Source organism: Tenrec ecaudatus, chromosome 8 (genome assembly GCF_050624435.1).
Source record: "Tenrec ecaudatus isolate mTenEca1 chromosome 8, mTenEca1.hap1, whole genome shotgun sequence".
Lineage (NCBI taxonomy): Eukaryota > Metazoa > Chordata > Mammalia > Afrosoricida > Tenrecidae > Tenrec > Tenrec ecaudatus.
In genome coordinates this window covers 89654335-89669437 of record NC_134537.1, presented here as the reverse complement: position 1 = coordinate 89669437, position 15103 = coordinate 89654335, and the positions used below count along the sequence as shown (strand labels likewise).

Here is a 15103-nt window from a genome sequence, read left to right as displayed (position 1 = left end):
CCCACAGCCTACCACAGGACGGGGGCCTGGCGCAGGCCCTGCCTAGCGCCCAGCCGCCCCCCTCGAGCAGCACTGCACTGGTGAGTCACTGGTCGCTGGGAATGCTCACTTCTCTAGTGACTCATGGCAGTGCAGCCGGTGGGGAGGAGGCAGTCAACAGCCCTCGGCCCCCACGCTGCTTGTCACAGGGCATCCCTGTGCTCACTGCTCCAACCTGGGCATGCCTAGGCTCGGGCCCTCTGGTGTTTCCCGTGAGCAATACTGATGGAGGTGGAGGGGCGTGAGGTGACCTGGAGGGAGGCAGGGACCACGTTGGTCTCCCTCTTTTAACCATTCCTCCGTGGTCAGGGGAGCAACTCCCAGGACCCCACACACGTCATTTCCTAGATGCACACAGTATCCAGGGCAGGGGCTGCTGCCGGTTCAGTGCTCCTGACACCCATTTTCTCCAAAGATGGCAGATTGAAATATCAAGGAACGAGCACGCCCACTGGAGGGCGCCAGACACCCAGCCCAAGAACCGAAAAGGCAGTGAGGCACTAGCGTTATTAGCTGCTGGCCTGTCCACTAGCCTGGGTGGGAGAAGATGGCAGGGGCCTAGGCTGACGCTGGGTACATGCATCTGGAAAGACCTCTTGGCTTTGGCACCTTTGCGTTTCCTCTCTTTAACATGAGGAGTCATCCCACACTAAAGGCTTCAAGAATGGAGGCGAGGAGCCGGGGGGTATAGACCATGATGACAACCCCCCCCCCACCCCCGCCCCAGTCCTGGAGGGGAAGAGGCAGGCTGACTGCTCGGACTGCAACTCCATGAGGGACACGCCATGGCCCGGGGCTCGGAGCTGCCTCTCGTCAGGGTCAGGAGTCAAGATCCCTCGTGGTCTCTTATAAAGGAGGGGTGTGTGGGTGGGTACTCAGCTATCTTCACCCTACGGGCCTCTAGGACCCTGATGGATCTTCCCCTGAGCACAGACCAGGAGATGCTGGAGTGCTGCCCGAGTCCCTGCTGCTTCCTGTAGCTGAGCAAGAGACGGAAGGCAGAACTCTTCCATAGAAAAGAACAACGAGGGACCCCATCAGAAAGCCCAACAAAAACAAGCTGAGCCACCCAAGTCTCCAGGTGCCCCCCACCCTGAGAAGGTCAGTACTGAAATGAACCCCTCACTGAGGGGCATCCAGGGTGCGGCACAGTGGTAGAGCCGTTTTTCCAGACAGCTGCCTTTGGGTGTGTGGTGTAGGGGTTTGGCATAAGCTGGTCAACAAGGCACATGGACTAACTCCCAAGGGGCACAGTGCAGGGTGGTGCGTGGTCTCACCTGGGCTCGGATCAGGGACTCAAAGCTGGGCTGGAAGTAGCTGAGGCGGCTGCTGTAGAACCTTGGCATCTCATCTAGGAGCTGCCTGTTTTTGGCCTCAAAGTCATCGCGTACAGGCCGAAGCTCTTCCCGGGCCTGGGAGGGAAAGCCTGTATGCACCCTCAGGGTCCCCGCTGGGCAGGGCGCTCAGTGTGCGAGGGAGGAGGGTGGGGATCCGGGCATCAAGGGCCTCTGTCCCAGGGATTCTAGGGAATTGGTTCCTGTGGGGCCCTTACCCACCCCCATGCCCTGGGTACCTGGTGGAGCTTGGCCAACACTGGCCCCGTCTTCTCCTTCTCCTCATACTTCTCCACTTTGGCCTGCAGCCTCCGGTAGTCCTGCAAGGCCTGTTCCCGCCGTTTCACTGCCATGTTGAGGCTCGGGAAGACACTGCCGAACCTGCCAGACACAGGCCGGTTGGGTCTAGGCTCAACCCTGGGGGGGCAGGTTGGCAGCTCACCATTCCATCACAGATATCGGGACAGCCACCCCATCAAACCCCATCTCTTAGGACACAGTCCTGGCTTTCTCGCGCCCTACAGCAAGGGAAAGACCACGAAGGGGAAATACTCTGGGAACAACAGATGTTTCCACCTTTTGGCTCCCTGGGCACACTCCTGACCTGCATCATCTTTAACCCTGAAGGGCAGTGGTATCTTGACAGGGCGGTTTGGGTGCCCAGAGCCCTGGCGAAAAGGCAGATAACCTACAGGCAGGCTTTGTGGTGTTGAAGTGGCTCTGAGGAGACGGGCAGCTCCCTGGAGTGTGATGCTGGAGGTGCACGGAGCACTCAGAGCAGTGGAGGCCTCGGTCCAAGGTTCAGCAGCCTTCAGGATGGGGCTCATGTGCAAGCTGGGTGCCAGGTCGGGACCATGCCCCTAGATCTGGTCATTTCCAACCAAGGGAACTGTGACCTCAGGGATGCCCCGAAAACCAGGAGAAGCCTCAGTTCCTCCTGGATGGTTTCTGAGCAACCCTGCTAAGATGCATGACAAAGGGCAGGGAGGGCTGTGGAGGCCTGGCTTCTCACTGGGGCATAAACCTATTGCTGACTGCGACTTGTAACCCACATCTGGTCCATCAGCTCATGGGTCACCTTCAGGAGTTCCAATTCCGCCAGAGAAATGTCTGCCCATATTTGTCTTTCAAAGGAACATGATTGTGGATTTGGCTTTTTAAAGCCTCCACAAATCAAAGGTACAGGTAATGGATATTTCTGCACCGCCACCCCCCCTCAGGAGAGAGAATATAAACTTGACCAAAGCATTAAACTACATCTCAAATGAAGTTATCTACTGGGAGTGGTTTTTGACATAACCAGGACCCCTCCCTGAGAAAGGCATTAGATCGGGTCATCTCACTCTGTGAGCATCTGCACTGAGCCCAGCGCTTCACTGGAAGTCCTCGAAAGAGAAGTGGGTGAGACCACCCAAACATCTCGAAAGTCTTAAGCCACAGGCCCTACCTAAACAAAGCAATTGGGCCAATAATTGACAGATTTTCCCAGCTGGAAGATGCAGGCCAGTCAGTGCTGTACAAACTGGATGTCGGAAGCAGACACTCGAGGACAAAAGGTCACCTGGACTGAGTCTGAGGGAGTGATGCCACTAGAAGAGCTGGTCTCCCTGCTTCTGCCTTAGGCAGTTGCTATGATGGAGTGGCAGTTGCTAGGAGAGCTCCTCCCCCTTCCTGGGTGGGGTGTGACTGGCAGCTGAGCAGGCATGTGGTGCAAGGGAGCAGGTGCAGCTGGGCCTGAGCAGCTACCACAGCTGTCTCCCCTTCCTCCTCAAGAATGAGGGCTACCAGCAGCCATCCAGCTTTTGCTAGCAGCAGCCTGTTGCTTGGGTGGCCCCAGTAGCTGGGCTCCAGCTTCTCCTTTCTACTGTGCAGGTTACTGGGAGGTGCCAGGTGCATGCAGGCAGAGCTAGGACAAGAATGACAACCGGCAGGAAGTAGCAGGTGAAGAGTCCTTTCTCCCTTGCCACGTGCAACCTCACCACCTCAAACTTCCCTGCTCAGGAAGAGCGCCTCACAAGATAAAATGCTGCCTGTGAGATGCTCTGAGGTGTAAGTGGAATTACCATCAGGCCTGAGGTCAAGCAGCCTGGAGATGATGCCCTCTGACCCCAGGAGCACATGCACCTCAGCTGATCCTCACAACCCCTTTCCCTAACTTGTCAACTGATATTTCTGTCCAGGCTCAGTGGTGGCAGGGTTACAGAGTTCCACACAGTCTGTGTGACCTCGGGTGATAGATGGAGCGAGAGTGTCTGACATGTCAGGGTTCCCCGCTCTTCAGCGTCTGCTGCCAAGACATGGCTGTGGCGGGCGCTCTGCCCCTCTGGAAGAACAGCTTCTTCACCGTGTGCATGTCCACCTTCCACAAGAGCACGTCTCAGTCCGAGATGCCCGGAGCATGGTCACCTGGCTAGGCTGGCTCATGGAGGTGCGTTATCAAGCAATGGCCCCGGGCGGGCCGCTCTGTGCACCTACCTACCCCTTGAGGAAGCAGCGCTTTCTTGCTGCTCTCACAGTCCTGGGAGATGCACAGTACAGTGCTGCAAGGGGATTGGCTTCTCCGGAAGCGGCTGATGAGATTGGGGGGACCAGGGCTCTGTGATTCCTGGCTTCTAGTTCCCACTGTCTGTTCATAAGCCCCCAGGCAGCCTTTCCCAGCTCCATGGGGCAGCAAGCAGTGGAAATAACCATGATGTTGTGCAAGGAGCCCCTCTGACAGCAGGGAACACTCTGCTCCCCCCGCTTAGACTTGGCAAATTCTCCACCACCCTCAGATCAGGGATTTGGGTGCCAGCAGGGAGGGTGAAGACGAGCAGAGGCTGGCACCCGGTGCCAGGGCCTCTCCCAAGATACCTGCAGACTTCTGTCTCCTCTGACCACTTCTAGTTGTCTGCCACAGAGACACAGGCTGAGGCAGGCTCTCTGTGCTGTGTCCCTTCCCATTGGAGGCTTAGCCCTTGGTCAGGCCCTCAGCCCTCAGCTCCCATCCCCCAAGTGTCCACTGTAGTATCTGGAGAGCTCCATCCCTGAAGACGAGGAAGCCCATCTGCAGGAGTGGTGGGGTCTTGCCGAGGTCACAGGCAAGTTGTAGGGGTTGGGGCAGGGTCCAACCCCGGGCCTTGGGGGGGGAAGGGGCACTACACATAGGAGCCTGGCTTCCCCCCTCAGCCATCAGTTCCTGAAGTCACACTACATGTATCTTGGATTCCTCAAAGGGATGAGGCCCACACCAGCCCCATTGGCTGAGGATCTGCCAATCACTACTGCCCATTTCTTGCCTGTCCTAAAGTTCGAGATCAAGCTGCTTCCCCAGGGTAAAGCGTGGGGGGAAGAGGGAAAGGCGGGTGGGGGGAAGAGCGGCCGGCTGGGAGGTGGGCTGGGAGCAGCCGGCCTGGTGGGGAATGCCTGCCATTCCTCAATCTGTGCCCACACAGCCGGGATCTTCCACCCACCAGGAAAGGGAAATTGAAAGCATCCCTATCCGACCATGTGAGCCCAGGCCCAGAGACAGGGGGATTAGAGGCCGAGCCCCCTGGGGGAGAGGCTTGGGGGTGGCTGAGTGGCCATGTGGCGATGATCTCCATCAGAGGACAGGAAAGCTGCAGCTTCCGGTTTCCGGTGCTGGGGTCCCTGGGAGCCTCTCTCCTGGCAAGAGCAGGGAGGTGGGGAGGAGGTAGCAGGCAGTGCCGGCCCTCTGTGTGGTTGGGGGAGATGGCAGGTTGGGGACAGGCAGATCGCAGTTTGAAGGGCTCATGCAGAGGTCAGCGGATCTGCTTGGGGAGACGGCCCACTCCCTCGGCTGCGCACCCACCTTCCTGGCAGGTGGTGGGCTGCCTCTGTGGTGGGAAGTGAGGGACTTCTGCATGTGGCTCCGGCTCCAGAAGCCAGGGATCAGATTTCAAGGCCTCTTGGTGGTTGTGAAATCCAGACAGCAGTCAGCCCCCAGATTGCTGAGCTGTGGTAGCCTCTGCTGAGCTCTGCCAGCAGTCCAGAGGGCCCAAGTCCTTTCAATCAGAAGACTCCCACAGGGACTTGTATGCTGCCCTCCGGCCACCCGAATTCCTTCTCACCATCTATGAAGCGGCTTTTCTGGGGGGGCCTCACTTAGTCCCAAACTTTTCTGACTCACCCGCACCCTCTGGCCTCAACAGCGAGCTCTATCAGATTCTAGAGGCAGGGGCACAAGAAGCCGAGGAGGAGGGGGCAGTGAATGACCACTTTGGGGAGGTGGGAGGAGAAAAGGAAAGAGAGGGACAGAGAAAGCCTGCCCTTTTCCCCCTGCAGGTTTGCAGCCCCTGGCCATCCTGTAGCCCCCCATCTCTCCCTGTTTAGAAAGAACAGCTTTAAGAGGTTAGGAGGGCTTTGTCCTAACCCCACCCCTTGGACCTGCACAGAGACTCAAGAGCTCAACCACCTCCCAACACCACGGGCTGGAGGATCAAAAACGACTCTCTTCATCCACCTCCGGGCTCCGATCCAGGCCTAACGATGATGAAGCAGAGCCTCATTACCCAGGGCCCTGGTGAGGCCACTGCCAGGGACCACCACAGAAGAGGTAATAAAGTACAGCTGCTAGACGGGAGCAGGAGTCCTTCTAGGTCAGAGCTGCTTGGGCGAGGCCAGGGAAGGAGATGAAGTGATTCAGGACCTTCAAGGCCAGGCTGCTGCTGTCCCCTCTCAGGGGACTGGGGAAGAGGCCTGTGTGATCGCTGCCCAGAGCCTGGCCTGACAGAAGGAGGTCTGACCCTGACAGGCCATGCATGATGGGGCCGTCCCAGGCAGGACCAGGCTGCTGCACCCTCCCTGTGTGCGGCCACCCCCACATTTCAAAAGCTGAGTGCTGCAGGCAGCTGCTCTCCCAATCCGGTGGTGGTGGTGGTGGCGGCGGGCGTCGGAGTGAGATGAAAGGCCTAGCTCATCTCCGCTGAAAGCTGGCCAAGATCTCTGCTAGCTGAATTCAGCAAGCTCTGGTCCCACTGCTTCTCAGGCGGGGCAAAAGGATCAGGGGCACACTGACCACTGCGGAGAAGGATTCCTAGGCCGTGGATCATGGAGCTGGAATGTCCCCACTGAGTTTCCCACCATCCCCCTTAGAATCGGAAGTCAGCCTGCGAGCAATGGCAACCAATGCCCATGGGGCAAGTGGATCTGCCTCCCTCCATACTCCTGGTTTTCCTGCCTAGTTCACTGAGACCCCTGGACCCAGACTCTTACTCACTTTTTTAAGGGCTCGATGACCGTCTTTTGGATCTGGTTTACCTGTTGAGAGAAGAGTCCAATCAGAACTAGGGATGGAGGCTCCCCCAGGCATCCTGGGCAGGAAGGTGATGTGAGCAGGATGGGCAGAAGCTGGGCAGCCCAACTTTGCAGTGTCAAGAGGCAGTGGTGGCAGGGGGAGTGAGTCCTGTCTCATTCCTCCAAGGCATGGACGGCCTTGTTCAGTGAGGAGGGCAGGATGGGCAGCGAAGACCCACTCGATGGGTTGGAGCGAGCAGAGCTGCTGTGAGCACTGCCATGGTCTCCCTGTGAATGGTGTTTGGGTGGTGGGGGTCATGGGAGCAGCCGGTGCTGAGACCCACCAGCCAGGAAAGGATTCAACTTGGGCTGGCAGTGCAGAGGCCTCTGAGAGGGCCAGACAAGCCTGAAGGCAGACAGAGCCTCCACGCAAGGAAGCTCCCCCCCCCCCCGCCCCCAGGCAGAAGTCTCGAGAAAACTGACTGCCATCGAGGCGATGTTGACTCACAGTAACCCTATAGGGCAGGGTCGAATGGCCCCTGTCAGCTTCCAAGACTGTAACTCTTTATAGGAGTAGAAGGCCTCCTCTTTTTCCCAAGGAGAAGCTAGGCGGCTGGTGGTTTTGGACTGCTGACCTTGGGGTTAGCCGCCCAGTGGGTAACCACTCTGGCACCAGGGCCTCGGAGAAGTCATGAGAGGAGAGGAGGGGAGAGGATGGGAGGAGAGGAAGTACAGCTCTTGGTTACCAGAGACCAACATCCCAGCCACCTTTTCCTGGTTGAAAGCATCCACCCGCTTCATGGCAGTGTCCAGGGCGGTCACCATGTTCAAGAACTCCTGGTCTTGCTCACAGAGGGGGTTGGAGAGTAGGTCCGAGGAGATCTTCATGGCAGATTTTGACATGGCTGTAAGAAGGGCAAGCTCAGTGAACCTGTGGCAGGTGAGAGTTTGAGGCCCTCCCCCCACCCGGGAGAGAGCACGAATCCTGCTGCATCCTGCTGGGATGCCGCCCCTCCTCGCCATCTCACACTGTCCTAGCAATTCCTCGCAGCAGCAGCAGCGTTACCTGGGCTGATGACATAACCGCCCAAACTCTCCACTGAAGCAGCTGTAAGAAGGCTCTAATTCAGGAAGCTGGAGCCCTGGAATACACTTCCTAGAGACTCACCGAGAAGTTGGGGTTTGGACTCCCTTACAACCACACAGCCGCCTACAGCAAGAGTTGGCTAACTTTGACTGAAAAGGACCAGAAGCAAATATTTTAGGTTTGTAGGCCATGTGATTTTTGTTCTAACTGCTCAACTCTGCCTCATGGTGGGAAAACAATCACAGACAAGAGGTAAAAAGTGAGCGCTTTTGGTCACAAAAGCAGGTTGGATTTGGTCTGCAGGCTGGAGCATTGGTTCATAAGGTCCACAGGCATGCTTTGTCTTCTTTAAAGGTTCAAAACAACCCAGAGGACATGAGAGGAAGACAGGTTTTGGTTCCACTGGACTGATGAAGCAAAGGAGGCTCAGTAGGGCTGGCGAGCCCTCTGAGGTCATTAAGCTGGCCAGCACTGAGCCAGGACGAGATTCCAGGCTTGTATATCCCTGGGATTTGGACTGGAGAAAATAAGGGGAAAGACAGGCCCGAGGGCACGCAGGTGGGCAATCACCACATAGTTTACAGGAACGTCCTGTTAACATTTCCCCACGCCTGACAGAGGCTAAAATCAAAAGCCCAATTCACTGCCATCGAGCCAATGCTGACTCATAGCCACCCCATGTAAGTTTCAGAAACTGTAACTGCTTCCGGGAGTAGAAAGCCCAGTCTTTCTTCCGAGGAGCTGCTGGCGGTTTAGAACTGCCGACCATACAGCTCACAGTCCAGCTCATAGCCACCATACCACCGGAAACAGGCATGCTAGAGCTTAAGGCTCTGTAATTGACTAAGAGGGCCTTATTTTTATTGACTTTAAGAAACAGCTCCCCACCCTTTAACATCTCTGAAATCAGTCAGTCAATCAAGCAATCACTGCCACATAGTCAAAAACTGCCAGTGGGCTTCCGAGACTGTAACTCTTTACAGGAGTGGAAAGAAAGCCTTCTCTCTCCTGTGGAGCATCTGGTAGTTTTGAACTGCTGACCTGGCAGCCCAATGAGTAACCACTGTGCTACAATAAGAAGAGGCACTGGGTGCTGGCTTAGTTGGCAACAAGCCCCCCATTCTTTGTGCGTGCACTGTTAGTCCTTGTCCGGCTCAGTATGCTGGGCACAAGGGGCGCAGGGCAGGCGCAGGGTGGGGGTGGGGCAAGGCTGGAGAAGCGCACGGCTGCTGATACTACCTCTACTGGTCTCAGTGTATGTCGGGGTGTCTCTCAGGGAAAACAATGTTTCAGCTTATTTTGTACTATTCCATCTCATTGGGTTGAAAACACTACGATTTGTAAGAGATACCAATACTATACAACACATTCAAAATTTGGGTAAATGTTACCTATTAGTAGGACACACAGCCAGATGTTATAGTAACTGAATTTCAGAGATGTTAATGTTAAAATGTTGGGCAGCAAAAAACCAATCAGTACAAAGAGCCCAGTGGCACACTGGTGAAGTGCCTGACTGGCTGCTCACTGGCAGCAGCAGCCCCCCCCGGGGAGAGAAGGCCTGCGGAGCCTCCTAGTCCTGCTCTACTGGGTCCCTCGGAGTTGGAGTCACCTCAATTGCCCTCAGCAAGGGCACAACGGCAAAGAAAGGCTCACCTCTCAACAAAGACATCCCTGTCAGTAGCCCTCCTCCTGACCTTCCAGTGGGGGTGGGGCTCAGCTCTCCACTGAGAGCTGAGAAGAAGAAGTGAGGGGCTCTGCCTCACTCAAGCCCCTCGGTTAGCTCTGAGGGGGTTCCCCCGACCCCCATGCTATCCTGGGGTCTCTTGTGTCTGGAGAGGGCTCTCCCCACCAAAGAGAGCAAATGTGGGAGACCTGTGTGTAAACACTGCAGCAAGGCTACAGCACTAGAGGGAAAATCACGCTTTAAAATCTAGGAAGTGAGTCTTTGTAGGTTTAGGAACAAATATCATGTGTAAACCTGGTTTAATTATGAAGTGGTGACACAGCTAAAAGGGAACAAAAACCTGGGCAAAATAGGAAATGCTTCAAAAAAATTGTTTTTCCCCCATACTTGAGGGGGAAAAAGAAGTCCTAGAAGGAGGTGGGGTTGGAGATTAGAATTTCTTCCATCAAACATTCACACCATCATGCTTGGGTCCCTTCCTTTCTTTGCTCAAGCTCAGGGACAGAATCCTCTCAGCCAGCCAGTCTCGCCTGGGGCCAACTAGAGTCTGCGCCCTGCCACTTAGTCACTCCCCACCTTCCGCCTGTACAGCAGATCAGGAGGCCACAGCGAGGTACCAGCGATGTCATCATCATTTTCCTCTGGCCCAGCCGTCCCCTGCCACAGCTTACAGCCCTCACCCTGCCTGCGTGGGGGTGTGGGGAGAGGCCTGGGCAGCTCTGCACAAACCAGGAGGCTAGTGGCCTTTGACTTTCGGAAAAGCCAGGGCCCTTGGACTCCATCTGGGCCTCTGGAGTCCTGCAGCCTCTAGAATGTAAGAGAGACTTGGGACTAGCAGCTTGGGGTTTTAGATCTTGTTCAGGGAGGTGTGGAGATTCCCTGGCCAGGGAAGGTTAACTCCCTCTCAATCGTCTCCATCAGCGACTCTCACACTGGGTCCCAGCAGCACCCATGAGCGTCTTACAAATGTAAACCTCCAAATCAATCCAATCGGAAATGCTAAGGAGGGTCCAGTGATCTGGTGGTGATAAGTCTTCCTGTGATCCTGATGCCCCAAAAGGGTGGGAGCCACTGGTGATGGCCACCAGGCTCCGGCCCCGAAGGAAGCCACCGACGCGGGGACATTTTCTTTGCTCGGACTCCAGCTCCACCCTCTGTGAGGCTGACTACAGCCAGTCTCCTGGGCGCCTAGATCCCTTTTTCTCCCGGATCTGTCGGAAAACACAGCTGTCCCCCCCCCCCACCCCACCCCCCGCCGCCTCCCACTCTCCGGGGTTCTACTTGATTTCAAACCCGCTCTCTCTGAAGTCATGCATCTTCAGTCCACTGGCTGTCTGACAACACAGTGATCTGGAGGGCAGGAGGGAAAGGAGAGCCCGCATGACAGCAACACTCTTACAGGAACGGTGAATGAGAGGGGCCACCCACCGAAGGCCACACAAGCAGGAAGGTGCACTGGAGAAAGTTCACAGCTGGTCTCGAGTGAGGTACTGACTGTGTTCACACCAGCCAAAGCCCTCAGGTCCTTGGGTCTAGCACTGGAACCGGGGCACAAACCAGAGGTGACAGCACTCACACAGGCAGCTCAGCCCAGCTGCTCCCAGGGAAGGAGTAGGTAATCCCTTCATTATCAGTGTGGCAGGTGCCCCTTGCAGAAAAGAGTATGCTTAACAGGTGCCTCGTTGGGCCCAGACATCTAGGCTGAAAAAGAGGCAATCTATAGTCAGTCAGTGCCTCTGGCAGGGGCCATTGTTACACTTTCAAGAAGGATGGGGGGTGGGGTCCCCTAGTGGCACCCTTAGGTGTCCACAGCCCTGGAGACAGTGGCTCTGTTCCACAGTTTGATTTTGCTCATGAACAGGCAGGCCAGGACTCAGAGGGCGGGCTATTTACACCTTCTAGCTGAGAGTCATTGAGAAATGGGGCAGGCCTCTGTGCTAAGACAAGGGGCTGCCTTTGGAGGGAGGGCTGAATTATATCCCATTTCCTCTTGAATAGAAAGGAACACTCGAGGGTCCTTCAAATCCCAAGTTCATTAGAGACCCTCACCTGCACCACCAGACAGCATGAATTTCAGATGGAGATGAACTCAATTCTATTAGGATTTCTCTAGAACCTTAGGATCAGCAAGGACATTCTATGGGCAAGGGGGTGTGCAGCCTGCTTCTGCCCCAGGGCTTTCACACTTGCTCTCCTCTCCCAGTAGGGCAACTATCCTTCAGATGGACCTGCATGCTCCTTCCTCCTTCGTATCCTTTGGGACTTTGTGCAAATGAGGCCTTCTCCGGCAGGTGGCCCAAACACCTCACCAAAAGCAGCATCCTGCCACTCCCAGCTCCTTTGTCATAAGAGCACGGACCACTACCTGACAGGATGACAAGTCCTGTAAGTGTGGACTGGAAGCCTTCCCTTCTGGAACGCAAACTCCTGCCTGGTTTAGTGCTTAGTCCCTAGCAGTGGAGGCTTTCCATCAGTATGGGTTGAATGAAAGCCAGCTCTGGGAACACTAGAAAGTGGCGTGTTAGGCAAGGCCCCGCTCTGCCACTCACTCTAGCAAGGAGTCCCCAAGGTGCATGCAGCCTTGCTACTAGGACTGATGATGATAGTGGCTGGCTTACGGCATGCTCGGCCTTACTCTAAGTATTTTATATTCACCAGCCGATTTCATCCCCCGGCTCAGTGAGGTGGGCACCACTCTTGTCCTTATTTTCCACACCAGGCAGCTGAGGGACAGAGTTTAGCTAAGCTATCTACGGACACAGCGGGAGTGTTGGAATTATGGACGAACTTCGGGTCAGGTTCTTGGGGTTGTGGAGTGGGGAAGTTAAACCAAGGCCTTGATGGAGGCACACCCAGACTCTCAGTCTGCCCTGCTTACTGAGGCACTGCCCCAGGCAGACGGCAGGCCTGGTGTCTTTGTTTCACATCTCCCTTTGTCTGCTGGCTCCTGGTCCTAACAAAACCTTTGCAGCCAAGAAATCTCCCCAACAACTGGCTGTTACCTAGCACCTACCTCTACTTACTACAGAACCTACTGTATATACTCGTGTATAAGCTAAGTATTTCAGCACAAAAACTGTGCTGAAAAAATTGGGGTTTGGCTTATACATGGGTCAGTGGTAGTATTAGTAATGCTATGGATGGCAGTGAAGACTGCGCTTTATATGAAAATGACAGCAGTGATGGTGATGACGGCGATCTCAGTGAGGCCAGCGTCTATGATGACCTCACACCAGCTGAAGCTCTGCATTGGGATACGGATGATGATGAGGAATCCAGTTTTGAAGGATTTTAACTCTTTACATTTTAGCTTGGTTGCTGATTGAGCTCAGGGAATAGTATCTTAAGGTATCATTGTTGATACCTTATTGTTTTTGTTGAGCCTATTTTCCACTTACTGTGTTGGTTTACTAATGTAAAATGACTTGTTGTCCTTTTATTTCTGTTTTTTATTTAAAATAAATATTTAAATACATTACCCCACTGATGTCTCAATTTTTAGTAATTTTATTTTCATTTGTTTTGATTATTGAAACTCACCAATAGCTTCTGCATTTCCCACCCTAGGCTTATACTCGAGTCAATCAGTTTTTCTGGTTTCCCAGGTAATAGTTAGGTACCTCGGCTTATACTCGGGTCGGCTTATATTCGAGTATGTACGGTAATTCCTGACCTTTCCCGTGTCTTTTGTAATGGCAGAAGGATCCCGAGGTATTTCCAACCCCCCACTTGAGTCGGTCCTCTTGATCAAACAACATAGAACCTCTAGTTCCTGTCACCGGTGGACAGTCAGCTGCCGGCTCGCAGGAGTCTTCATTTCTGCCAGATGGAGCACTGGGCCTGTGTTCTCTGGACAGCGTGGGCCCTCTGAGGTGGGCCACTCACCTGCTAGAGACCTGGGAGTGCCTCACCCTCAGCACCCCCATCAATGACAGCGCAGGCAGGTCAGGGACGTTTGTACCAAGTTGTGAGTGGTGCTTTGACATCTGAAGAGTGACCCCAGGTGAGTTCTCAGGGGCATCGTCGGTCACCGCCTGAGTGCCATCACTTCAGTGCTGGCCTCCTCTGCCACCCCCTCCTTCCCGGCCAGCTGTGGGCGGCGCAGCTACCTACCCAGGTCAGCATCGGTGCTCTTCTTCATGTCCTTCTGCAGTCTCTTGGTCTGGTCTTCCAGCCTGCAAGACAGGGCGCAGGTGGCTACCGAGTCAATCTGCTGCCCCTTCTTCCCATCTAATGGGGTTAAGCCCAAGCCGACATTCTGGAACAGCCTTGCAGGGAGAAGGAACCCCTTTTCCCGGGGGAATTTCCCCACTGACTAAAATGCCACTGCTAGCTCTGCGGGAAGCAAGGTCCCTCAGAGGAGCGAACGATTCCCAAAGAGCCCTCTGCCGGGGTGAATTCTCGAAGCCTGAGGAAAGGCGCTGCCCTGTCTGACTAGGCAGTGCAGGGGTGAAACCCAGCAGCAGCCTACTGCCCGGGTGACTCCCGCCTCGCCCTTCCGGGACTTCACACTCACTGCTGGAGTTTTCCATATTCCCTTTCAAAGTCTCTCTCCACCTGCAAGAAAAGAGATAACTCAATCATCGGTGAAATGACAGCCCGGTGGAAACAATCTCCCGGCTTATTGAAACTCTCCACACCCCTGCCCCCAAGCCTGCAGAAAACAACACAGCTAGTTCACACAAGCATTGGCAGATGTTAATGACACAGTATCCCTGTGTTCCCAAATTAATGAAGTGTTTGACTGAGGGAGAGCGACTCCCCTCCCAGATGGGCCATCCAGGCAAGTACCAGCGGAGTGTGGTCTGGTCTTTCAGCCCAGGGGGCTGGGCAGAGATCCTCTCCCTCCCCTCACGCCATGGCCACCAGCGCCAGTGAAGGAGCTAGGGTTGGGAGGGAGACTCATGCAGGGAGGTGGTGTTGACTGGGCTGGCTCGATGCTGGGGGTTGGCACTGCCCTGCGAGACCTGAGCAGCCCACCTCCCTCCCTACTCCAGGCCTACCTGCCTGCCAGCATCAGTGGGAAGCTGTTCTGCAAGCTGGGAGGCAGCAAATCCTACCATCATTAGGGACCCAGGCAAGGATCTTTAAGTGAATTCTTGTTATCGCTTGACCCCAGTTCTGCCAGTACTGGAACGGTGGGCTGACTGTCTACCACCGGCAGGAGAAGAAAACCGCTTGTGTTTCCAGCGCCTGCAACTTCCCCTCTGTGAGATGGGGCTGCAGCACCCCCGGAGCTGCAGCAAGTCCACGAGGAGAGCACTGGGCAGTAAAGCTGCAGCCTTTTCCGGGTACTCCCTGCCTGCTGCACAACCTCATCCTCGCTCCTGAGGTTCCCGGAGCAGGTTCCTGGGCCAGACAGGGGAAGCAGCAGCAGCCCAGCATCACACAAGCCACGACCGGGGAGGATAGCGTCCCCCCACCCCCACCCCACCAGCTCTTGCCAGCTAGAAACCTCAATCCTGACTCTCCCTCTGGTTACAGGTTGAAGGGCAGGGAGTGCAAGTATTGCCCAAATCTTCACCACAAGTGCTCTTCCATCAACATTTACCCAATTAAAGACGACTCTCAAACCCCACCGGCCTCGCCACTCTGTGTTTGGATTTATAGCCAGAGAATCATAGAACGTGACTGCAATTACTTCATGTTATGAATGAGGAGATGGATGCCCAGTGGGGAGGTGCCTGACGTGAGGGCACATGGCTGGTTGTGGCAGAGCAA

The 15103-nt window shown here is 55.2% G+C and overlaps 1 protein-coding gene across 7 annotated transcripts in view; it reads right to left on the bottom strand.

Moving 5' to 3' along the window:
* BIN3 (bridging integrator 3) overlaps window positions 1-15103 on the bottom strand; it is a 52706-nt gene that overhangs the window by 1697 nt on the left and 35906 nt on the right. For all 7 annotated transcript variants that reach the window (XM_075556520.1, XM_075556526.1, XM_075556524.1 and 4 more), the window contains 6 exons: window positions 13899-13939; window positions 13496-13557; window positions 7377-7513; window positions 6592-6632; window positions 1613-1754; window positions 1317-1451 (listed from right to left, as the gene is read on the bottom strand). In XM_075556520.1, coding sequence (XP_075412635.1) covers window positions 1317-1451; window positions 1613-1754; window positions 6592-6632; window positions 7377-7513; window positions 13496-13557; window positions 13899-13939 — 558 coding nt within the window. The remainder of the gene's footprint in view (window positions 1-1316; window positions 1452-1612; window positions 1755-6591; window positions 6633-7376; window positions 7514-13495; window positions 13558-13898; window positions 13940-15103) is intronic.